The sequence below is a fragment of the Columba livia genome, chromosome 2, assembly GCF_036013475.1.
Source record: "Columba livia isolate bColLiv1 breed racing homer chromosome 2, bColLiv1.pat.W.v2, whole genome shotgun sequence".
NCBI classification, from domain to species: Eukaryota; Metazoa; Chordata; class Aves; order Columbiformes; family Columbidae; genus Columba; species Columba livia.
This window is the reverse complement of record NC_088603.1, coordinates 85,010,581-85,036,659: the sequence shown is the minus strand read 5'-3', so window position 1 is coordinate 85,036,659 and position 26,079 is coordinate 85,010,581. Positions and strand designations below refer to the sequence as shown.

The 26,079-nt window shown below is 35.5% G+C and overlaps 1 protein-coding gene across 6 annotated transcripts in view; it reads right to left on the bottom strand.

Moving 5' to 3' along the window:
* The window catches only part of DNAH5 (dynein axonemal heavy chain 5), a 151,561-nt gene that overhangs the window by 14,297 nt on the left and 111,185 nt on the right, over positions 1 to 26,079 (bottom strand). For 5 of the 6 annotated variants that reach the window (XM_065052638.1, XM_065052641.1, XM_065052639.1 and 2 more), the window contains 17 exons: positions 24,877 to 25,030; positions 23,839 to 24,106; positions 23,010 to 23,241; positions 21,262 to 21,376; positions 20,821 to 20,997; positions 18,172 to 18,375; positions 16,537 to 16,716; positions 15,524 to 15,661; positions 14,792 to 14,927; positions 13,037 to 13,353; positions 11,618 to 11,773; positions 10,970 to 11,152; positions 5,910 to 6,153; positions 3,811 to 3,925; positions 3,153 to 3,343; positions 1,776 to 1,897; positions 771 to 920 (listed from right to left, as the gene is read on the bottom strand). In XM_065052638.1, coding sequence (XP_064908710.1) covers positions 771 to 920; positions 1,776 to 1,897; positions 3,153 to 3,343; positions 3,811 to 3,925; positions 5,910 to 6,153; positions 10,970 to 11,152; positions 11,618 to 11,773; positions 13,037 to 13,353; positions 14,792 to 14,927; positions 15,524 to 15,661; positions 16,537 to 16,716; positions 18,172 to 18,375; positions 20,821 to 20,997; positions 21,262 to 21,376; positions 23,010 to 23,241; positions 23,839 to 24,106; positions 24,877 to 25,030 — 3,082 coding nt within the window. Of the gene's footprint in view, positions 1 to 770; positions 921 to 1,775; positions 1,898 to 3,152; positions 3,344 to 3,810; positions 3,946 to 5,909; positions 6,154 to 10,969; positions 11,153 to 11,617; positions 11,774 to 13,036; positions 13,354 to 14,791; positions 14,928 to 15,523; positions 15,662 to 16,536; positions 16,717 to 18,171; positions 18,376 to 20,820; positions 20,998 to 21,261; positions 21,377 to 23,009; positions 23,242 to 23,838; positions 24,107 to 24,876; positions 25,031 to 26,079 lie in introns of those variants that run through there. The other variant, XR_010470345.1, reaches the window with a different exon arrangement.

The window sequence follows — 26,079 nt, the reverse complement described above, 5'->3', positions numbered from 1 at the left end:
TCTGTTGGCCACAGTTACATCAATAATTGCTGAGACTTTCTCTAAATCCAGTCACAATGTTTAAAGGTCTGCATCCAGAAAATTAATGCTGCAATTTTAGTGACGCATTCTGACTTCAGTAAATTGCCAACCATTGCTCTGAAATTGTCAGCAATTGCAAAATTTTTATTCTTTTGCTCTGGAGAAGAGTATAAAAATTACAAAAAGGCTCCTAGAAATTGTTTTTTCTTAAAATAAGTTCAGCCATTCAATAAACTTTTTTATATTTCTCTCCTTTTTAAATAGATGACTTTAATTTAAAAATTTTGAACGGACCTTAATATAGATTTTTATAAGGTGAGTCTAATTCTTCCTTAATTAAATGGTTTTTATGTTTGTTTGTTTTATCTCAGCCAAATGAGTTCATGAAAAGATTTTACTTCAGCCTAAAATGATGACACTTCTACAATTCCAGTGAGTAACATCCGCAAGGACAGTCAGAAATACCTTCTGAACTGATAAAGCAGAACTGGGTAAAAACATATTTCCAGATGAAATACTATCTCCATAGAAAAATATTTCAGTAATATTCTTTCAATATATTGAAAGAATATTACTAACACTTTCCTTATAACAAATGCATAAGTTGTCTGAAAATAATTTCAGAAAACACAAAGTGAAGGTCCATTACAAAAAGGAGTTTTGCATTAAACAAAAGAGTACTGAATTGAAATCCTGTTACTATTATTCTAGTGACATCTAAATAGACTACGTTTGCTATATAAATGTACCTGAGCTATGGTCCTGTCAGGACACCAAGATCTGATAAGAAGAAGATGTCTGAAGCAGTCCAGGGATTGACCATAGCCACTAGGAACCATTTCTTCTTCAGGACTCTCACTATCAAACCAGATTTTCCACTGTTTCTCTGCTTTGGAAATCTGCAGTTATAGCATCAAAGGAGTAAATCTTACTAAATAGACAAGTCACATTTCAAATGCCATGAGGTCACATACATTAAATGAGGATCAGAGACATGTAATCCACATGTAGGCATTTGTTTAGCAATGTTAGCACACAGATTTAGTCAAGCTAATAAAAAAGAGAGGATAAGCTTTCAGATTTTAATTGTAGCATGCAACAATGCCCGTAAGTATTGATATTCTAAAAAAATGAGCTACTACTCAGCATCTTCAGTAATGACATAATAGCAAACCAAGGTCACAACACAAATAGCTAGGCTTAGACATAGCTTTGAGAGCACTAGATTCATATCTGTTCCCTGCATGACTGTACACAAGGTACTCTTCACATATACCAAATGATGTTTACTTACTCCATTAGCTACCATACATTTTGTGTCCATTAATGTTATTTATGCGAGCGTTCAAATTACTCAACACCCTTTCCCTAACTCTTGCTCCATGTAATCAGAGAAATATTGGAAAAAGCATCATGAAACATAGTGTAAGAAAGCACAACAGGGATGCAAAAAAGTCTAACAAACAGAAGAAGATTCAAGTTGTATTACATGAACTGGATAATAGCAAGTTGTATCCCAATCTGAAAGCATTATATTTATATAGGGTGTGAAACATTCTACTTTCTTCTTATTTTCCAGGTGTTTTTTAAGTGTTTTTATCAATAAAGGCTGTTAAGCAGTCAGGGCCACAACTGTGGCTATCTGTTTTAAATTTCGTTCTGTTATAGAAAATAAACCAATTTCCCACCACATGCCTTGATCACTATCATATGATCACTGTCAAATACGTTCATTTTAAAAAGCTCTTACTTACTTGATCAAGAATATCTGAAAATTGTTTGAGCTTACTGAGCTCCACCAAATTCAGCCAAGTCATATCCAGAATCCATTTAGCTGGCTTAGGAGGACAAGCTTTAAGGTCTAGGGAAGCACCACCTGCAAGAAATTAGGTATTAGTTTTAATTAGAACTTGGAGATACTCGAAAGATTAAAAAAAAAAAAAAAAAAAAAAGACCTGTTTGGAAAATGTAAACTAGATAACAGATACTGCAAGATTATTTCACATGACTAGGCCTTCCCAGTCTGCAGAAAGACTACTTAACTAAGAACAGACCTGAGCAAAGTAACACACAAAATTTATTTTTAAATCTAATTTTCTTAAATCTGTAACAGCTTCCCATTACAAGCTATTTTTCTTTTTACTGTAAAAGAATACGCTTGAGTTTATTAACAAAAAATTGAATAAGCTTAATTTCAATTTATTTTTATTTGATTTTTTTGTTGTTGCAGAAAATGTAATAACTTTGCCAATATGTCCATTTGCCTTCCTTGGAATTCAACTGAAGCTAGAAGAAAGCAAATACAAAAATAAATAATAAAGCCCACAAGCTACAAGAATCCACATTTTTATTCATGCATTCACAGGTTTTTCTACAATATACATTCCTGTAATCTTTGGGGAAGCAGAATTTGTATTTTGGCTAGTTTATGTTATTTTCTTTTATTATGTACCTTAAACTTAATCTTTGCTAACCAGTTTCTCTTTTGAGGATTGACTATTTCTTTGTGCAATATGCCTGGAAATAAATGCTTGTTTGGAAATGATATTCTGAAGACTCAACATGGAAAAACTAACAGTTATAATCCACAAATACATGTTGCCTTGAAAATTAAGTATTTTGGAAAGGTGATATAAAATTACTTCAAGCTTTCAACTGGGCACACAGTGCTTGCATGCAGCTAAAACCAAACCCATGAACTTGTCACATTCAGCTAATAGTCTGCTATTCTGTCAAAATGTTAGCATCACTTTTTGTTCCTATTTGCTTGCTCACCCTCCTGCAGTTAAAAAATAAAATAAAATATATTTAGTAAAATAATAATTTTTCTAAGTCAAATACATACCTGTTGGAATTTGAGCAGCAAACATAAACACTAACTGAAAGGACAATTTTTAAATTCTCACTATTCTCAAAGCTATATTTATCAATATTCATTGTGTTTCGATAAATTAGAACTACCACAGAATGTTGTCTGTCACCTGAACAGAATGATAAGCATGTATTCTGTCAATTGGCTGGCTTTTCATGTACAAAAGGAAGCAGCAACTTGTCTAGGAGATATAACTACAGCTCAAAAATTTTCTATAACACAATATGTGCTTTGCTTAAAATTGTTCCATAGTTCCAACCTTTAATAAGTGTCAGAAATTCTTCATGCTTCACTCTGTTTCTTTGTATATCAATCTTCAATGTAAGTAATAATGTGAAAAGAAATTTGTGCTCCTCATAAAGTCCTCGGGCAGCACATTTGAATATTTCATATGTCATATGTTCAATAATGTTATTAATCCGCTTGCTAGTTATAGGGCTCTTGGTAGACCTATTGGAAGAAAGGTCTGCAGTTGAATGCCTATTTGCATAAAACTTATTAAAAGGAATACTATGTAAAAGACAAAAAGTCACAGCTTGGAACTTTCAAAACATGAAAAAATAATAGATCACAAACCCAGAATATCAGACAGTAAGCTAGGAACAACTTTCAGATTGAATGATCAACAAAATACAATCCTGTCTAATCAAGCCTTTCTGCATAGCTGAAAATCAACACAGTATAATGGGTTTTAATTACCTAATGCCTAATTTTTAAGGACTGTAAGTACATTGAAGGTTCTTTGCTGTGGTAACTAACAGACAAAGGCTTAAAGGTATTTAAAATTATAATTCCTGTCAAGATTGTAACAAGCAACACTATTCTTTCTGACATGAGCTTACAACAAATCTTTCCTGTACTAAAAACACCTCCAGGACTTGGTAAATACAAATGATACTTATTGTTAGCTACATTACCTGGCTAGGGAGCGGTCAAAAAGCCCCAAAAACTGCCGAAGCGAAGTCTGATACATCACATTGACCATGCTCATCTCAGTAATAAGGAAGTATAGGATGCTACCTCGAGTTGCAACTGAAGGACAGGAAACAAGACTGTGTTCAAAGTAGAAACGCAGAGCAGAAAACCCTTACTTCCTACATTAAGTACAGCGAGTTTAACTCTAATGCTAACTGAAGATCCTTGAGTCAGTGCATTCTTTACTGGCCAGAAAAATAAAATGTTAATTTAATTCTCATTTATACATCAGCAAAGAAATAAATCTTTTTTGTAATTAGTGTATACTAGGTAAAGCCTGGTTTGCAAATATCACAGAATCACAGAATCAACTGGGTTGGAAAAGACCTCAGAGATCATCAAGTCCAACCCTTGGTCCAACTCTAGTCCGTTTACTAGATCATGGCACTAAGTGCCATGTCCAATCTCAGTTTAAAAACCTCTAGGGACGGCGAGTCCACCACCTCCCTGGGCAGGCCATTCCAATGCCTGATCACTCTCTCTGTAAAGAATTTCTTTCTAATATCCAGCCTAAATTTCCACTGGTAGAGTTTAAGCCCATGCCCCCTTGTCCTATTGCTAACTGCCTGGGAGAAGAGACCAATCCCCACCTGGCTATAACTTCCCTTCAGGTAGTTATAGAGAGTGATGAGGTCACCTCTAAGCCTCCTCTTCTCTAGACTAAACAACTCCAGCTCCCTCAGCCTCTCCTCATAGGTCTTATGTTCAAGTCCCTTCACCAGTCGTGTTGCTCTTCTCTGGACCCGCTCCAGCACTTCAATGTCTTTCCTGAACTGAGGGGCCCAGAACTGAACACAATACTCCAGGTGTGGCCTCACCAATGCAGAGTACAGGGGAAGGATCACTTCCCTTGTCCTGCTGACCACGCTGTTTCTGATACAGGACAGGATACCGTTGGCCTTCTTGGCCACCTGGGCACACTGTTGGCTCATGTTGAGCTTCCTGTCAATTAGTACCCCCAGGTCCCTTTCTGTCTGACTGCTCTCCAGCCACTCTGCGCCCAGCCTGTAGCGCTGCAGGGGGTTGTTGTGACCAAAGTGCAGCACCCGGCATTTGGCCTTATTGAACTTCATCCCATTGGAATCAGCCCATTTTTCCAGTCTATCCAGATCCCTCTGCAGAGCCCTCCTGCCTTCCAGCAGGTCGACACTCCCTCCCAACTTGGTGTCATCAGCAAATTTGCTGATATGAGCATATTTGGAGAGCATCCAGATGGTATTCCACAATATTCAGATCACCAGTAGAACATACAAAAAGTAAGAGGGTTTGAATTACTGTTTGAGCATCCAAACAAATTTATCTTTACAGACTTTTACAGGAGTCATATAGAAGCCAAAAGAACTATGTTGTTTTAACTTACTCTCAGCAGTCATTTAGTTTTAAATATAATGGTTTTACAAAATCTGCAATGATTTCTGGTACACTAACTGTATCATTTTACACATTTCCTAAAATGCAGATGTAACACTGAATTCCAGAGAGCATTTATTTTCATTTTTTTCACATGTTTTCCTCTGTCAGTTAAAAGTCAAAAGACTGATGAAATGTACTGACTACAACAATTTAAGGCTCTATGACAGAATAAACAAAGCGTTCATCCAGATACAAAGGCATTTACAATTATACTGGCTCCCTAAAAATGTCAACACATTGAACTCAAACACAGTTACCTAAATACCCTAATAAATGGTCTCATTGACAGTCCCTAAAAAGTGTCAACATTTTAACAGCTAAGAAAGAACAAAAAAGTCCCCTCAAGTTTCTTACCCAGTAGACAAGATAGACAATTATACTTGTATAGAGAGTAATGGGAAGTCTAGAAAGAAAATAGATCATTCTATTTTATAAATTCCACATGAAGGCTAGCTATTTTCTCCACCATAGCTTAATATGACATTTCCTGGATACACTTTACTTACAGCAAAACACAGATCCTTCCCACCCATTATAGTCTTCCTGATCCCATCCTACCATTTCTCTAAGTATTGCTGTTTTGACCATACATTCTAGTTATTTATCTTTCATCACTACCTTCACTTACCAGGTCTGTACTCTTCACGGGCTGAGTTGATCTGTACTTCAGTTTCAGCAGAAGTTTGCAGTTTCTGTGTTACCTCCTCTGCAGTCTTCTTAGTGTTACTCAATACAATTACTAGACTTTCATCATCTGCCAGAGAACTCTTAGTGCTTGTAAGTCGGAACAAGAGGTTATCTTCTAGGTCTTTAATCCTCCTTTTGTTCATAGTCACATCTTCAATAAGATCTGTTCTTTCTTTCTCTAGTTCCTGTTGGAATACAAGGTAAAATTTGGAAAACAGAAGATTAATCAAAAATGTAAACAAAATAAAACAAGATATTCAGTTTTAAAAGTACTGATCCTACTAAAACAGTGTAGATCAAGAGTAACTGCATTAATTTGGGGAAAGAATTCCAGTGGTATTTCTGACAGCAGGTGTATTGCCAGTTTTCTCAACCTGCTATGTAAGTATTCACTGATGAATCGTTTCAACAAATACTGTGGAGCATGCTCATGTCATGCCCTAATAGAATTAGGAGTTCAGAATAGTGATTGTTTTTCTTTATTTTGCAGGCAAAGACAAGTGCAAACACCTTTCCACACAGAGGATTTCATTTCACTCTATCTAATGCCATTCTTGTTTATGCCTTTTTCTCCAATCACCATATTGAAAATATAGTCTCTGTAATAATGAACATCCTTAGTCAACAAATCAAGCAACAAGTATTTCAAGAAGTGCATCTAAAAATATTCAGCCATCAAACAGGGATAACTTCAGCCCCTCACTAAAATGTTTAATTGATTAGGAAAAGAAAGCATGTAGAACTCAAACTGAGTTGCTCCACTAGAAGTAGTTATTTGATTACTTTTTGTATTACAAGCTGGATGTTTTATGTACCTACTTTGTTTTCCCGTGGTCATATATAAAAGATGGACACGTTGTCTAACGGTTTTACATTTACACACACACACAGAAAATGCACACACACTCAAAAAAAAAGAAAAAAAAAAAATTAAAAAGAAAAATACATTCTTCAGACATAAATGGTCTTTCAGTTCATTCTTATACTACTCTTAAAATTAAACTTAAAAAACTATTACAGTTTAATCCCTCAGAGATAAAAATATTCAATTGAAACAATACAAAATGTCTCAATACAATGAAGTAAAAAGAAATAAAAAGGGATAGGATGGGTTAAGAGTCTTTCATAAGATAAGGATAATACAAATCTTATGGATCAACAATGAATGAGCCCATTAGCAGAAATATTAGTTATGCCTACAGAAGCACTGCTCTCCTCCACTGTTTACAAAGGTCTGCTGGATTACTTTTAACAGTGTCTCTCCAAAGTTGGAAGCTGTGTGTTCACTCCGCTTTTGTCACGTCCACTGCAGCACTGTAGAAAGGGTGGTCTGCTCCAAAGGAACAGGGACGACAGTGAGAAACACATGATCTCTCACATAGCACTAGAGGCATTATGAACCTGAGACCTTAGTAAGGCTTAAGGAAAGGTTTTACTACCCTATTTGAGTAGCTGCCTTTTTTTTTGGTTGTTTTCTACAAATTGTTACAACTTTTGAAATTGTTTTTTTGTTTTCCCACATTCTAAACTTGTGATCTTCTCAGTCCTACATTCTGCTAACATTCCTAAGTATTTCAAGTATTTAGTTGTTGTAAACAAAGTCCTCTTATCTTAAAAAGGAAAATTTAAAAAAAAAAAAAAAAATCTTTATCCCTTTATCAGAATTAGGTTCTTGTCACTGTACAAAAGGTATATTGAAACATCATCATCATCAGGTAGAGAAGATTTATTTGGACCATTGTCGTAAAATAATGTAAATGTCACATAACTTAGAAGATGTGCACACAGATTCAAAAGATTCTGACAAAAACTGGTGAAAAAAAGACAAGAAAACTACAGTTAACTCCGTTTTAATCATCTTATGCTTAACAGAATTGAAGAAAAGCAGGTAGCAATTATGAAGCAAGACAAGCATTATACAAGTTTGACGAAGCAGAAACAATTTTTTAAAGTATAACATTATAAGCATGTTAGCATCCAATTAAATATAATAATTATCATGCTGAGAAATCATTCTGAGTCAAATTAAATTTCATGTTTTGCTGAGTTCAATTTAAAAGGTTAAATATATTTGAGAGTGCAATGCATTAAAAAACGGGAAGTGGTTTTGTTTTTTTTTAAGAAGAGACTGAGAAACACACTGGAAACAAAATGACTAAACTAAAGTTGAATTAATCTTACATAAAAACCTTAGTGAAAAAAATAATCTATTAAGCTTTTTAAATACATTTTGCACATCTGGAAGATTACACAGTTGAAAGTTTTATGCATGTATTCAAAAATTTCCAGTCATAACTTCAAAGATGAAAAAAACTAAGCCAAGTTTCCATATACATAAATTCAAGGAACTTGCACCAAAAGGCTATATCAAATACAGCTTTAAGGAATCGCTTTCACAAGCTGACATCATTTTACAGGCTGTACCAGAAAATGCTAGACCTTGTTAATACTCATAAAATATAAAAGCTGCTATGTAGCTTATATCATTCTGTCACAAAATGATTAACAAGTGCAAGAATTTGCACCAACTGTTTCTTACAAAACTTGAGTCTTTTTTCACCACAAATTTTGAAATATGAATGAGAAATTCAAAAATCTATAAAAAGTTCTTGCATATTATAAATCTAATTCTACAACGCTAAATATGCAAATTTTTGTCAAATTACATAACAGCCAATGTATCAAAACAATCATTTAATTAAAACAGTATCAGTTATACTACATTCATACATATATCCAGCCTCCCAAATCCAATTATTCCAAGATACAGAGCAGAATTAAATTTACACAGATAGACCAGCTACCCTTTGATCTTCTTATGCTTAGCTCACATCCTGCAAATTGGTTTAACATCCAGTACCAGTATTCTTACCATTAATCCATCAGTTATTTGAGATGTATGCCACACAGATTCTACCAATGGGCATACCAGACAACATAGAAACAGAAAGTCAGACTTCGCAAAATCTTTAAACGATGTGCTGTAAACCCTCCTTTTCCTCGCTGTTTGTCCAAATCTCATTCATTCTAAGGGTAGAACCATATTAGAGACAGTGGAATGGCAAAAATTATTTCAAAATTGTTTCAAAAATTATTTCAAGCAAATCTTGAAAAACACTAACTTCAGATAAATAATCTCTTATCTTTTGGGAACAGAAGTTCCACACACACATTCTAACTCTGGATATCACCAAGCAGTCATACTGTTCAAATCAATTGGCAAACTGTCTCACAGTTAAATAATTCCAACACCTCCCTACCAATGGCTACAGGAAGGTAGCAAAAATCCAGACACTTCAAATTCTCAAAGGTGCATAATTAGATACCATAAGAAAAAAAGGGTTTGTGATGATGGGATATGTCCAAATTGACTCTTCAGAAAACCTTGACCACAGGGTACAAAAACAGAGGCCAAGCAAACTGAAAAGCAGTAAGTATATTCTGCAAGAGTTCCCCTTCCTGTCAAGTGGTCCACTGGTCATTTATCTGGCAGAACTATCCCCTGATGGTCACTAACAAAGCAAGTAGTATACTACTCTGAGAAGCTGGTCTAGAGAGCACAGTATGTCCACCCATTAGACGTTCCCAGTAAGTGGCAAAGATATGACAGAATAGTAGAATAATTTTAGTTTGGAAGGGATGTCCAGAAATGAACTGGTACCACCTCCTGCTCAAACCAGATCTAAATTGGTCAGTTACTCAAAGCCATGTCCAGTTAAGTCTTGAGCCCCTCCAAGAATGAGATTCTACATCTCTGGGTAACCTGTTCCTGTTTTTGACTACTCTCAACATAAATATTTTTTTTCCTAATAACTTATCAGAATTTCCCATGTTACAACTTGAATACACTACTTCTCAGTCTATTGCTTTGCACCTCTGAGAAAAATTAAGTTCCTGTCTTTTCTGTGTCCTACAGTCAGGTATACAACCACTGCAATGATCAGAGGAATGTGCTGATAAAATTACTGTCATCCTGAGAAAATGTACTCTGTTGCAGGGCCTGGAAGTGTAGCTAGGCATAAGGCTTTGTAAATATAAACATCACAGTGTGCTTCAGACAGACAGTGATAATTCCATTACATAGTGAGTTGACAAGATGTCACTGGTTGAAGTGAAGCTGATGGTGCAATGAAGCTGTCTGACAAAATACAAGACTTTATAGAATTAATATGATTTCTCTCATAAGATCCATGGACTGATCAGGAATGAAAAGCAACTACTTGACATTAACAAGATGGCTGAGTCCATTAAAGACAAATGTCTTACATGGGAGGGAGATGAGGGAGTAGGACGGAAGGACCACAACAGATGCTACAGTAAGAAAACAAACACATTCCTCTCTAGTGAAGGTAAACTGGAACTATTGCTAAAATCTTGGTAAATACATAGTCATAGATGCCCAGTGTCTCATTTGACTTTGACATTGCCTGACCCTATAGTTACAGGGATTAAGTGTCCAATAGTTCAAAATATGCCAGCCAGCCTCCTTCCAGAACTGCTGGTGGCATGTTTATTGGGATTGTCATCCTGAACTTGGACTTCCTCAACTTTCCTCAACTAATACATCTGCAATGTCAAAATAGGTAGTTAGCCTGTTTCCCCTTGGAGCAAGGAACTACTTCTTAATCCTTTGCGCTGGGTAGTGTTGCCATAAGTTCCACAGTGTGTACACAGAACACCAGGTTTTATTCCACACACTTTTCTTTTACACAGGCCATTCTCATGAGGTTATAAATCACTGAGGCAGGAAAAATAAGGTGGGTTTGGTACAGTTGCAACCATAAAGACAAACAGAAACTTCCACTTGAATGATTCCATTTCTTCTGTGCCAGCTTTTAAACCATCATAAATAGGTTATATTAAGAATAATCACAATACAGAGAGCCATAAAGTTACCCTGCAATATGGGAATAGAAAGTAATAAACTAAAATGAAACTAAAACCTTGTACAAGCAGATTCAAGACATATAGCCATGAAAAAGATACAATTAATTATTTTACCTGTTTCTCTGTGAGAATGACTCTGCCTAAAAGTTGATTTTCAAGACCTTTCATGGTCACAGTAAAGTCAATGATGGAGGTTCGAGCACTAATTTCAGGAGAGTAACATGGATTTGGCAGTTTTGTGGTAATGTAAAGTCTGAAGCCACTCATAACATCTACTTCCTTATCACCAACCTTCACCTTAAGAAAAGGTATTAAAAAGTCTTGAGACATCAAGAACCAGTACAAACTCTTTCAGATATTGCATGTAGAAACAAAGGTTATATTTTTCTTTTCAAAGCCATAAAGTTCAGCTTTAAATTCTGATGCAAAGAATTTGTTGAGAATATCTATGGAACACTTTAAATGACTCGTTCACAGATTATTTCCATTTTTAAAAATCGTGCTAAGAAATGGGATAAGGAACTGCATGGGTTAAATATATTAACTATTTGTGATGTTGAACTTACGCTCTGCTTTTTTTGTATTAGCATTATTCTAATTTAATTGTGAGTTTAATCTTCTATGTTCATATACTAATTAGGAGTTACTTTGTTGAGGGTGGAGTTAGGGTGTTATTTCCACTTCTTGGTTTTTGTTTGGTTGGTTTGTATTGGGTTATAGGGGTTTTTTTTTTGTTTGGTTGGTTGGTTGGTGGTTTTTTACCTTATTGGCTGAACCTGTTTTAATTAAGTTTCTTTCCAAAACATTATCAAGTGCTGGGTCAAGTTCTTCTCCAACATCTTCTATCAAAAGAGGTCTTCCCAAAGAAAGGCTGTCTTCTAAGTGATTTCTAAAATACTTGTGATTCAAAGAAGTGATCTAAAAATAAAATCACAGATGCATATATTATGCCCAGTTGCTAAGCACTTTGTTTAAATTACTGACAAAAACAATGATCCTATAGTTAGGCTGGGATTAAGGCAAAGATTGTGACCACAAGAACAGGTAGCATCAGTGTACTGTATTCTCAGATCTCATTGAATGCAAAATTCTGTTTTACAACTAAAAAAGTAGAAGCAAAGCAACACTGAGCATCCAAAGTTTTGATATTCCATGAGCACAACTAGACCAGAAATCCACAGGAAACTTCTATCACCTCAACTTTATCTTGGATAACATCCCCAAGTCAAACTGCAACAAGACCAATTTGAACATTAGGGCTCCTTTTTTTTTTTTTGCCTTTGAAAATTAGGGGGTTATATTGAACAAACCATTTAATAGTCTTTGCTTTAAAAAGTAGTCCTCAGTACAATTGTGATTAATTTTCAACATGTACGCAAAGAACACTCAGCTTAGTTTGTTTATAACTCCATAGTTAAAGTCTAATAATAATTTTTTAAAATAACTAGCTAGGCAATCATTAAATGATTGCACTGTGATAAGAATCAACATGAATGAAAGTAGTTTCCTAGTAATACTCTCAGTGCCACTCTATTATCATACTTCAAACTCCTCTTTATCTTTTTCAGGGATATCTTTTTAAAAACCCATTTATTGGTGTGATCATAGCCATAGCAAGCAAGGACTTTCTCATATTTTCCTCTGTTTGCACTGAATTAGTGTATCTTGCCTCAGACTGTATGTTGTTGCAATACTGTCTTCTCTGCAGAATATTTAGCACCTGACATCCATGCTAAGACATCATAAATTATCAATAATTTCTCATTAAAATATGACAAAAATATTAATATCATGCTGTGCATCTTCATTTTTGAACATATATATGAACCTACACTAATCACTTATTTGTTGGTTTGAGTTTTTTTCTAATGCTTATAGTACTCTGCGAACATGCTTCAGCTGTTATCAGATATTATCCACGCAACCTATTTTCCAACATTTTACGTTTCATTAAAATAAATTCATTAAACAAATCAAGCCAGTGGTACTAATAAGCTTCAAGCGTACATTTTCATATCTAGCCAGATATCTCAAATCAACCAAAATACGAGATGTTCTTTATATCCAGACCAAGCATTGTATGTAAAAGGCATTCTCTAAGCATTGTTTGAATCACTGAATTGTAATATTTGGTGAGCTAAGAGTTTCTAGAGATTATGAAAGCATCAGCATTCCTATTACCTGAAGTTCATTTCTGCCTTCCTTATTTTTAATCCAAATTTTACCCTGTGCTTGTGGATCTATTAATAAAGGATAACGAGATGCTTTAGTGACAATTATTCCATTCTGTATGGATAAGTCATCATTTGGTAATCCTTGCAGGTTCCATTCACTGATAGTTGGAGCATCAGTCAACATTTCTATGAGATTCAAGTCGTTACCAAAGGGGATTTTCCGGCTTTTCATTTCCTTTCTCCAGTCATTTAACAGCAGACTGCGAAACTCTTGGTTAAAAGGACCAGAATAGGACAGAAAAGCTGTAGCCAAGAGTACATCACCTTCAAGAGAAAAAGAAAAAAAAACACATTACAGGTTTGTTAATTCTGTTCATGAATGAGCTGCTTCCTTGTCTAGTTATTATATGATTTGGCTGGTAACTGAAGAAAACACTTCGACCCATGAAGAAGACAAAACAGCCTTTAACCCAAGGCTCACCATATGGCAAGACAATGCTACATTTCAGTAGATGCCATCTTTATCTTTACAATACAAATGAAGGAAGAGATGGGCATCTGGCAGCCAGCCAAGGTCAACCCAACAAACACACATAACACTATTCCAAACACTAGATGCTGCACATGCAGGACATGGCAGAATGAAGTTACTAATAAACTTCCAATTTTATAATTTCCTTGCACAATCATAAAATCAGGCTTAATTTTTTTCTTTCTCTTTTTTTTTTTTTTTTTTTAGAAAATAGCCTTTATTTAGCATTACTAATTAAGAACAAATTATTTATTATTATTTTTATTACTATTAGTATTACTAATAAAAAAGTGTAACAGACATTATTGAGGTATTAAGTGTGACAAGTTTCAGTCTTTTGATCAACTTCAAAATTGCCCCCCTAAGTTTCACGACACCACAGTTGTGGTTTTTTGTACCTCTGAAGTAAGAATGCAGGATTCAAATTGAAAAAGGTACTGTATTTCTATACTAAGTACCAATATTTTTTAGACTTTTTCAAGTTATCTATTAAAAAAAAAAACATGAGTATCCAAGGAAGGTATTCTGTATTTTTAGTACGTTAATAATACACATACACATATTATACCATATATTACACCAGCAACTAAGATACAATAATATGTGCTTTTTACAGCATTTCAAGGCAGAAGTTGGAGAAGAAACTTCAGACCACAGTAAAGGACAAGATAAATTTTATTTACTTGATCTAACTAATAAATAAATTCTTTATTACAAAGTATTTTAGTTTCCAAATGTATATTTATGAAATAAAAATGAGCTTCTAAGAAACAGAAATTTAATGAACATTAGTAACTCTATTTAGAAATATTGATTTATACGTATAAATATCAGTGTCTGAGTATCAGTCTTCCTTTCATCCATATGTATTCTCAGTTACAGACATTTTATTGGCACTTGCTAATATATCACTCTCTTTGGACTGCTACCTGCAAACAGCACTCAAGTTAAAACATCAGTACGCATCGCATGTTATACATATCAAGTAAAAATCCATGCACAGCATCTACAGTTACTGAATTTTTTTTTTAAATATGACCTTTAGTCTCATATTGCATTTTTACCCTAGCAGTGTTTTAGAAAGAGAATTAATAACAAGTGCCCTCATTTTAGCAACAGGAAAGCTAAGTTACGAGGGACAAGTTTGAAATTTCAAATGTTTTCAGTTTCACTACCCATTACGAATCAAGTGACTAACTTCCAGGTTCAAAGATGTGGACAAAAACTTACCTACTAGCCTCTTGGTTTGCATGGCAAATTCTTTACTCTGCTCTGTCCACCTCTCTTTTTCACCTGCTAAACCACTTATAAGACTTGAGGCAGTTTGCATTTTATGACGGCAACGCTCAGCATCTTCAAGTAATGTCTAGAGAAAACCATACAGAAAGCAATATGGTTAACAGTCATGTAGCTGATAGGCCAAAAAAGTGTCTACATCTAATTAAATGACTAATTAAATAACATCCTAAAAATAAATTCTCAAATGCTTATATAATCACGCAGAGAAGAATGGAAAGTGAGATGGAAAAAATATATCAGGACAAACTATCAACAGCTGTCACGTGATTCAACTTCTAAATATTTCTGTTCTTACCTTTCATGTTGATACACCTGTTAAATGATATACAAAATGCCTCATACATATTAACTCTGGGGAATTCTGAGCAGAACTTCAAATAGATTATACACAGATAACATACTTTACTGACATTTGAAGTTACAATAGTAGGTCCTAAACAAATAATCCAAATAGAATTGGTTTTGCAGAGGTAGGAGCATGGGTAGTGAGAGAAGATCAGTGGCAAAGGAGAGAGGCGGGATCCAAAGAGGGCATATCCAAATAATATCTCTTATCCTCTGTCCATCAACATCCTTTCCAATGAATAATCGTGAAACTGTGAGAAGGTATTAAATTGTTTTAACGTAAGGATGGTAACTTCTTTCCTGTAAAGAGCAGTTCACCTGTTTTTCTCTCATCGCTTTTTCATACTCTGCCTGCACAATATCTAATTCTTCTTGCTTGGCAGCCAGTTCTTCTTGAGCTTTCTGTAGATCCAGCATAGCAGTAGTTAGGCGATTCTCCTGGATTGCTAAATTAGCCTATGAAGCATACAAATATAAAAGTGTATTTGTACATTCAACTTCTCAAAGCATTTGCTATAATGTAGTTTGAAGAGTTTTACTGTACTACATTTCAAAATCAAACTGCTCGGTAGATTTCATCATTCGTTAACAACTTTTGTTTGAATTTTACAACAAACTTTTTATTGCAGCTGCAGTTAAGCAGTCAATTAGAAAAACTTCTAGGAATACCAGCCATTCTCCATCTGACAAAAAAGTCAGTTTGATCTGGCCTGTAGAAAAGACTAGTGCCACTAGAAGACTATCGGATTTCTCCAAACAATTTGCTTTGTCTAATGAAAGATGTAACCTCTGACTACAAATCTTGCTTCCCTCTCAGTCATTCCTATTATAAATACAAGATATTCTGTGTTAAAATCATGCTTGACCATGTTCTTCCTGACTTCCACTCTTACCTTTTAACAACTTTTAAGCCTGTTTTTCTCTAAATAACACTGACGAACAGAGGCTCTGTACAGTCTTATGAACTGACATCAGGAACATTAAAAGAACCAGATCTCGAGTTTTTTCCTACTTAATTCTTAATTAAAGTAAAGCAATTCCAATAGTGAATTAAACTAGATGATGCCTGCTTCAACACCATTCAAAAGGGGCCCAGAGGCATAAAACTGCACAATCTCTTTCATAATTTTGACAACTTACAAGTGGTAGTACATTTGAAATACATTTAGCTGTAGAGCTACTGTTTTAAAGATAATAAATTCCTACAGAGGCATGAACCAATTGGTATAAGGCAGCTGACTTTTTCCAGCAGATGTCAACCTCAAGTGCACACAGGTGGGAAGGAAAAGGAGCAAGGGACATTCATGTGCTTCCCACTGATTAACACTTACCTTTAAAGGTAATACTTCTTTGTTGATGGAATAAAATACAGCCATCGCTTTGGTCCATGAGCAAAGGCCAGCAACATTCCCGCATACTCTCTTAGCTGTCTCAATGTTGTAGTCCACCATTTCAAAATAAGGACTCAAAAGTTCTACCACTTCTTCATTAATTGTGTCTTTTGGAAATTGCTGAGAACAAATGCAATATACATGATCTATGCGATATATGTAGACTATATATACATATATATACATATTTCAGCATGCACAGAACACTACCAAGATCACAACGTTACTTACAAACAGCTGATATGAAGTTCTCTGTCTCATGCATCTTTGAGAGCTTGCCAAAGTCATTCCACTCTGCTCTATACTCTTACAAAATGGACAAAGTTTGCCTTCATTCATAGTCTTTGCTATCTTAGACTATTCATTACCATTACACACAGCTGTTGATACAAAATATCACTGATACCCTGCATGAAATTCCTTTTTTTTTTTTTAACATGGTTAACAGTAACTTTTAAGTCACTGTTCATTAATTTAACAAGCTTCAAAAAGAAAAGGAAAAGCTTAGCTCTGGTTCATAAACATGCATTCTACAAGACAGTAATTTTGAAGGGCAAGCTAGCTATCTTCTTAAATTACCTGATATGATTAGTGGAAAGTGTTTCAATTTTAAGAATTTATTCTGACTCTCTCTCTTCTACAAATAACAACTCTTCTATTTCTCATTCCCAAAAGCTCTCAGTTTTCTCCCTCAAATCTGTTTTGATGGTTAAATATTCTAGGTAAGTTTGGTGTTCTTTAAAGATTTATTTACAAAGTATAACAAAAGTCCATCACTGATGGACTTGAAAAATAACTGTTCCCTGAAGCACAAATAGGTTTATTTATGCACAGGCAATGAAATGTTGAAGCCCTTCAGTAAATTAAAAATCCTTACAAATAGATGCAATGTGAATACTGCATAAATGGCATCCATAGCATTACCAATTATACAAAGTTGGTCAAGCCTGCCATCTGTGCTTTCCCGCTGGACCAGAGACAGATGAAGTAAACTCCTTGAAATGCACAAATCAGAGATAATAACATCCAGTGGGGCAAGACAAGGTACAGTTCATTCTGGGTAGATTAATCATAATATTATTAATTTAAATTATGGACAGGGATTTATTCATGAGTTACTCTTCCCAGTTCCCTAGACACATGCTATGGAGATGAAAATCCCAAATTTAAAAAAAAAATAAAATCTGATTTTGTACATCCTAATAATCAACTATTCTTTTGCAAGCCACTGCACAAGTTGCAATGCTGACAATTAGTGAAAAGTTAGGTACCAGAAAAAAGATGTTTTCCATCAGCTTTAATGAAACAGATAAGTAATGGCTACTCAAAACAAATGCTTAAAGCTTTGAATCATTTGTCACGGAAAGTAATTTCATTGCCTTACACAGGAGAAACTATAATTGATTTATGACCTGACTTTACCAGAAGGATTTAAATTTATTCCATTATGACATTCTTATATCTATTACGTGCCTGATATCCCTTGTGCATTTGTTCTCTTATGAACACCAGAGACAGAACTGTTCCCTATTTTCTTAAACTAAAAAACTATTTAAAAGAAGGTTGCAAAAGCACCTGTAGGTTCTGTAAGAAGTTCCCTGCTGTCATCAGTTTCAAGGATTCCTGCCAGGATGGAATGGTACAGCATTTTTCCTGATCAATTTTCACATTGTTCACTTTTCGCTGGAAGAGCAGCAACACACAGTCCATGATACGCATAATGAGGTGAGGAGGTCGACCCAGTGTGCGGACAGTGGCAATATCTGCAGGTTTTATTGTCTATGAATTCAAAACAAAGGATAAAGCAGTTACTGTTTATTTATTATAAGACATAGAGTACTAGCTCACCAATAGTATAAATCCATGGGAGATTTTTTTTTTTTAAATCATATTATTTTTGACTGAAAATAATTTTACCTCTAAGAAGCATGACGCTAGAATGACCCTCCAACCAGGTTTTCAATATTACCTCCTAGCAACTACTAGGAAACCTCAGCTCAGCCACCTCCACAGCAGCACCAAAAAGCTTGAAACTACCATGCACATTTTTGACAAAACAAAGAGCAAAACAGAAATGTCTTGAAATTTTGCCTATTTTTAAAAAATGAAAATGTATTGACCAGAAACTGAGTCTAGAAAGGAAGATACAGTATGTTGATATTTGGCAAATGAAGGTGAATTAAGGAAACCAGTGATAAGGCCTGATAGACATATGAATTTGCACCTTCTGATTCATCTTACTGGGAATGATCCTGTTGTAGAAGCAGGTCTGTGAGAAAGACAAATAAATTATAATAATGTATGAAAACCTAGGCTCGTAACGTCAAGTAAGCCTAAGGTGCATATCTAATAGAGTATCACAGAATCACAGAATGTTAGGGATTGGAAGGGATCTCGAAAGATCATCTAGTCTAATCCCCCTGCCAGAGCAGGAACACCTAGATGAGGTTACACAGGAAGGCATCCAGGTGGGTTTTGAATGTCTCCAGAGAAGGAGACTCCACAAGCTCCCTGGGCAGCCTGTTCCAGTGTCTGTTACCCTCACTCTGAAGAAGTTTCTTCTCACATTTAAGTGGAACCTCTTGTGTTCCAGTTTGTATCCACTGCCCCTTGTCTTATCATTGGTTGTCACCAAGAAGAGCCTGGCTCCATCCTCGTGACACTCACCCTTTATATCTTTATAAACATGAATGAGGTCACCCCTCAGTGACCTCTTCTCCAAGCTAAAGAGACCCAGCTCCCTCAGCCTTTCCTCATAAGGGAGATGCTCCACTCCCTTTGTTGCCCTGTGCTGGACTCTCTCCAGCAGTTCCCTGTCCTTCTTGAACTGAGGGGCCCAGAACTGGACACAATATTCCAGATGCGGTCTCACCAGGACAGAGTAGAGGGGGAGGAGAACCTCTCTTGACCTACTAACCACACCCCTTCTAATACACCCTAGGATGCCATTGGCCTTCTTGGCCACAAGGGCACAGTGCTGGCTCATGGTCATCCTACTGTCCACCAGGGCCCCCAGGTCCCTTTCCCCTACACTATTCTCTAACAGGTCGTTCTCCAACTTATACTGGAACCTGGAATTGTTCCTGCCCAGATGCAAGACTCCTCTACACTTGCACTTGTTATATTTCATTAAATTTTTCCCCACCCAGCTCTCCAGCCTGATACAACTCTCCTATGATACAAAACTGGGAGGACTGGCTGATATGCCAGAAGGTTGTGCTGCCATCCAGTGAGACCTGGACAGGCTGGAGAGTTGGGCAGGGAAAAATGTAATGAAATATAACAAAGGGAAAATGTAGAGTCTTGCATCTGGGTAGGAACAACTCCAGGTTCCAGTATAAATTGAGGAATGACCTGTTAGAGAGCAGCTAAGGGAAAGGGACCTGAGGGTCCTGGTGGACAGTAGGATGACCATGAGCCAGCACTGTGCCCTTGTGGCCAAGGCCAATGGCATCCTGGGGTGTATTAGAAGGGGGGTGGTTAGTAGGTCAAAAGAGGTTCTCCTTCCCCTCTACTCTGCCCTGGTGAGACCACACCTGGAATATTGTGTCCAGTTCTGGGCCCCTTAGTTCAAGAAGGACAGGGAACTGCTGGAGAGAGTCCAGCACAAGGAAACAAAGATGATTAAGGGAGTGAAACATCTCCCTTATGAGGAAAGGCTGAGGGAGCTGGGTCTCTTTAGCTTGGAGAGGAGGAGACTGAGGGGTGACCTCATTCATGTTTACAAATATATAAAGGGTGAGTATCACGAGGATGGAGCCAGGCTCTTCTCAGTGACAACCAGTGGTAGCACAAGGGGTAATGGGTTCAAACTCTAACACAAGAGGTTCCACTTAAATGTGAGAAGAAACTTCTTCAGAGTGAAGGTAACAGAACACTGGAACAGGCTGCCCAGGGAGGTTGTGGAGTTTCCTTCCCTGGAGACATTCAACACCCCCCTGGACGCCTTCCTGTGTAACCTCATCTAGGTGTTCCTGCTCCGGCAGGGGGATTGGACTAGATGATCTTTCGAGATCCCTTCCAATCCCTAACATTCTGTGATTCTGTTATTCTGTGGAAAAAGAAAAACAAAACTGAGCCTAAAAAGCCTCAAAACATGTGTACTTTTTTTAACACATTTTCTGTCAACTGATGAGTTATGTGATGCACCCACAATCTTATATTTGTTTTCAAAGTCCATCTTCTCAGCAGCAAAATAATGTGGTATGTGTTCCAAGTACCAACCTGTAAGGCTGCTTCTGCCTCTTCCAAAGCAGGCTTAGCAGCTTCCAACTTCTCTTCAGCAATGGCTTTGTCAATTGAGATACTGTCTACAATAGCTTGAGCTTTATCTTTCACTTTTTGAACGTCACCTTTCACCTTCTCAGCAGCCTGTGCTTTTACAGTAACTTCTTTCAATACCTAGAATGTGAAAAAAAAAACACATGCCAAATGTTAAAGAAAACACCAAGTTGGCAGAATGTATTAATTTTTGTTGTAAAATTCTATCTATTAAATTCCAGAACCAGAAAATTCAAACAAGAGTACTTTCATCACTGTTATAACTTTCCAAAATCCCTTTTTTCCCAGGTCTTAATGTTCTTTTAGTTTATTAATATTTTCAAAATAGAAAAATAAAAAGAGAAAAAAAATCAAGCAGCAATACACTTTGAAGGCTATAAATACCATGTCAGCTTTTTCATTGGCAATTTGAAGTTCCTTTTCTTTCACTTCCAGCTCTCTGCTTAGAGCTGCCACTGACTCAGAGGCTTCTTTCAATTTTTCCAGTCCAGTATTCACTCTGGAGTTAACAAACAAAATAAAAAGCATGTAATTCCCTGTGTAATTTACACTCCACTTTTGAAATTATTCCATCAATAGAAGGAATCACATCTATCAGAATGAACATTAGCAAAAGATGTTTTACACCAAAAATAAAACATGTACAGGAACTTTCACATATGTGTCTGATGTCTTCGGAATCAAGAAAGCCAACAATAAAGAATTACATGAAGAGGCTGAAATTTTACTCACTTTTAAATCAAACGCTATGCCTTTACAATTGCATAAAAATCCTTTATGTTGGCTCCATATCTGTCACTGTCCCGGTTGAGCTCCAATCTGATAATCAAACAACTTACCTCTATACAGCAGAAAGCATTTTCTGATCACTAAAATCCTAAGAAATACTTCAAATCACTATTTCTTGTTTGAAAAGTATAATGAACAGGCTAAAAAATCAAAATATTGAAATCAAGGCCAACCAAAAGAGAGTAACAGAAATATAGCACTGAGATGCTACTTTTCGCATTCAGTATTAAAATGCCCCTTTAGCAGTACTTTCTGTCTATTAAAAAGTAAGTCCTCACTTGGCACTTTCCAAAAAAGTTTAAGCTGCCTCTCCAGAGGCTGCTATTGCAAAAGCTAAGCAGTACTTGGACAGTTAAACAAATACAGAAGAACAGATAAAGAATAATACCTGCCAAAGCCACTCAGGTTAAGTGAAACAAACATGCATTAAGTAATCTGGTACATTTCAGAAGGTAAAAACCATGATCAGACCTTTCTGTTTTACAAGACTTTACCTATAACATAACTACAGATTTCTAACTCAGTTTGGCTTTGAAGCCAAAGAATATTTCAAAGTGAAATAAACTAGTTTGGGTCTTTCTTAAAGGCTTCCAGATCTTTGTGACAATCTTTTAAAATCAAGAAGACAGTTTTTCTTAAGAGTGATACCAATTACTGCACTAAATGCTAATTTTACATTCTTTTTGAGTATTTCTGACATGAAGACAAATTTTCAAATAGACTTCATTATGTTAATAAAGTATCTGAAAAGGAGTATGAACATAACAAGACCTTTTTAATAATCTAGGAGTAAAAAGCTCAGCAGCTGATATTAGGCTCTATGATCACAACATCAAAAATGCCAAGGGTGTTTCTACATATTCGTATCAGAAGGATACAACTGTTTAGCAAGAAAACAAAAATTGGTCTCTGGTAAATTAAATGCTATTGTGAATATATTATGAGGTTACATGTAATTGTTTTCCTTTACTCCTTAAATATACATGGGAATCATTTATACTCACCTTTTTCCCCACCACCTTGTTTTTTCCTACATACCTACCATTTCTCCCCCTCCAAAAATACATAGTCTTTAACTTATATGCCAAGAACAACTTTAATATTTGATCATGTTACACCTTCACAGAGTTTTAAGAAATTTAAAATAAAATAAAATAATAAAATAAAATAAAATAAAATAAAATAAAATAAAATAAAATAAAATAAAATAAAATAAAATAAAATAAAATAAAATTTTACTGTGCAAAGAGACAAGCGATGCATTGAAGTGAAGCGAATCAGAACATGGGAAAGAACCTGGGAAAGAAAACTACAGAAAGACAGTAGTAAACGAAGCATTTTACCTGTTTGCTAACATCTGCACTTCAGCATGTTTTTCTTTGTATGTGATTTTATATCCCTGAATAAAGGACAGGTAGGATTTGGGAGTCACATGTGTAGAACGCCTGTATCTTTGAAAGTAATCAGAACACTTCTCTGCCACTCCATCCTGGAACAAGCCCATACACTGCACAATTTCCCTCTTTGTATCAGCAGTGCAGTCCATATCAAATGAGGACAGGAAATGTTCAGATACTTGGGAAAGAAAGAAAAACATAAAAGTAAACAAATATTCAGGAAAAACTCCTAGCTTATTAACAAGGCAATATTGAACACATCAGCATGTCTTCTGTCTGGCTTTCACACAGCTTCTGAAAACCCAGCCTTCTTTACTCTTCACCATCAGATTCTTAACGTTATTCCATGCTTCTCAATAAAAAAAGTATAGCCAAGGATCTGGTATTCTTTCACCTCCAAAGTGTGCAACTGCTTTTTCTCTCTAAACCTAACTGCTAGCTACAAGGAACTGGGTAGTCACAGCCTTTCTCTGTATGCCTGATCACAAGCACAGTCACTAATAGTCTCTTTCTTTAGTAGTATTTTGCTGTCTTTACTAACATCTCTAAGCCATCTTCAATGGGAATTTTTCTTCAAACAGTGTTCAAAGCCTTTCCTCTTTCAAAAACAACAGTTTAATACAGTAAGCTTTAAAGAAAAAAACATCTATATCAAATTTTAGAACCTAGTAAGTTCTTTTTTGCCAGTGTGCTGGCAAAATTCAAAGCAGTTAAAACAACTTCATTACCACCAATCAGATAATTAAATATCTGCAAAGAAAAAACCCACACCTACCTGCCACTAGAGCATCCTTAGGCCATCGGCTGAACCAATCTATAGTGCACCCAGAAATGAGAGCAGGGAACTTCAGGGCCCTATTTCGGAATTTTTCACCTACTGGTGAAAAGCAAAGAACCACATGAAGGTTCTGACGGACTCTGGTCATGAAATAGTCATATAGAACCTCACTGGTTGGAGATTTACGTGGATGTTCTTTTTTGAAAGTAGGTATGAGGTCACTAATGATCTCGTCTATTTCATCACGTGTAAATAAGTTTGACACCTTGGAGAAAAAGGAAGATTTTTTCACAATTTAAGAGATGATAAAAAATAGAGTATGTAGCACAAGGTTCATTTAATGCACAGCATTGCAGGAAGAGACATACATTTCAGACACTGAAGTTATTAAGACCTACTCCACATAGTTAAACTAGAACTTTTACTAAATTGCTTCCATTAAACACACTGAAATCTAACATGCTGTAAAAGTAAAACCCATTCTCCTATTTAAAAAAAAAAAAAAATAATCTATGTATAATAGCTTTATTTTCTTCTCTTAATATTCTAATAACTAGTAGAAATTACTCTGAAACACACCTCAAAATAATAAATAGATTGAGAAAGAGAGAGAGAGATACCTTTTCAAAAAAACCAGTAAAAGCCATCCCGTCCATTCTGGACATAAATTTACCATACAAAAACTAATTCTACACTAATATTTAATTTAACAGACAGTTTTGTTAAACTTCAGTTATGCTCCCCAAGTCTCAGTCTATTCCTCATGCCCCTGACAGATTGTCAACACATTTAAAAGGCTATGACTTAGATAATTTCTCTGTATTGAATGATGATGCTCATTCTTAATTTTACAATAACTCTAAGCAGTATAATGGACTGTTTCCATTTCATACTGTAATGATAAAAAACACTGGAGTTTTAGTTTGTGAAAGTGTGTCCATTGACACACAAAAAAATATTCAAATAAATTGGTTATTTTATTTCAGAATTATAAAACTTAAAAGGAAGAAAAAATATAATGAGAAGGAATCTTACCTCTCCTGATGATAAAACGTTGTTCAGGTACTCCAAGAAAGACTCATCTTTGATCTCATTGTCTGTAAAAAGAAAACAGATGCCTATGCCTTGCAGTCCTGCTGTTCTGTACAAGGATTTCAGATCTTCCATCAAGTTCAAGTTGTTGTACGATCTACAAAAAAAAAGACAGTTGAACTAATATTCATTCAATTTTAAAAGGGCTACAAGTTAATTAAAAAAAAAAAAAAATAAACACAGGTAACTTTAAAAAACAATCTCTTCGTATTCAAGGCAAAACAGTACCAAGGTCCAAGAATTTTCTTCTAGTTTAGGAGGAAAAACAAAGTTCATTTCAAAGTCTGACATTGAACACCTAATCTGTTCTTTTCACTGCTCTCTTTTCACTTCCCATATCAATTAAAAAAAAAAAATAAAAAAACTGAAGTCTTATGCTATTTATTTATCTTTTGCTAGAAAATGTGAAAAGACAGAGAGGTGTTGTCTCACAGGATTTTGTCATGTGCTGGATGCAAGAACATCAAGCAGATCACACTTCTACACTTGCTTGCTGATGAACTTGCAGGACTCCAAGGGGTTTGTAAGGCAGGGTTATGTTTTATCAGAATCTTTGATGCGTTTTTCCTAAAATCATGTTTATTCAAATCCTTACTCAGTACATTCTTCATGATAGTTTCTTTAATTCATCTGGTGCACACACAAAGTTTACAAGCCTTCAGGTATAACGCAAGTGTAAGGGTTCCCAGGATGTTTTCTGGACTTTTTTTTTTTTTTTATCATGGGCTTTATATAGGTTTTCTTATGGTCCTCAGGTGTCAGAGAAACTTCAAGTGGGAAGCTGCACACTATTTTCCTAATTCAATATTTCGCCCTCTATCAGTTTCATAATTCTTCATTAATGATATCCAGCAATTTGTTACTGCTTGTTTTGTCAACTGTACTGCAATCTCTACTGAAGTCATTCCTATTTCAGATAGATCCTCTGATGAGATCCTCACCAAGAGGTATTCCCACATGTGAGTCTACAATTTCTTCTGCAGCCAACACAGCTGCAAAAGAATTAAAATTATTTAGCTTCAATGACATCTTATTTATGTGCTAAAAATATTTCCTGATCACAATTTCTCCTGCAGATGTTTTGGGAGGCACTCACAACAAAATACTTAGAGAAGGATTCATAATTTATTTTTTGTATCTTCTGTG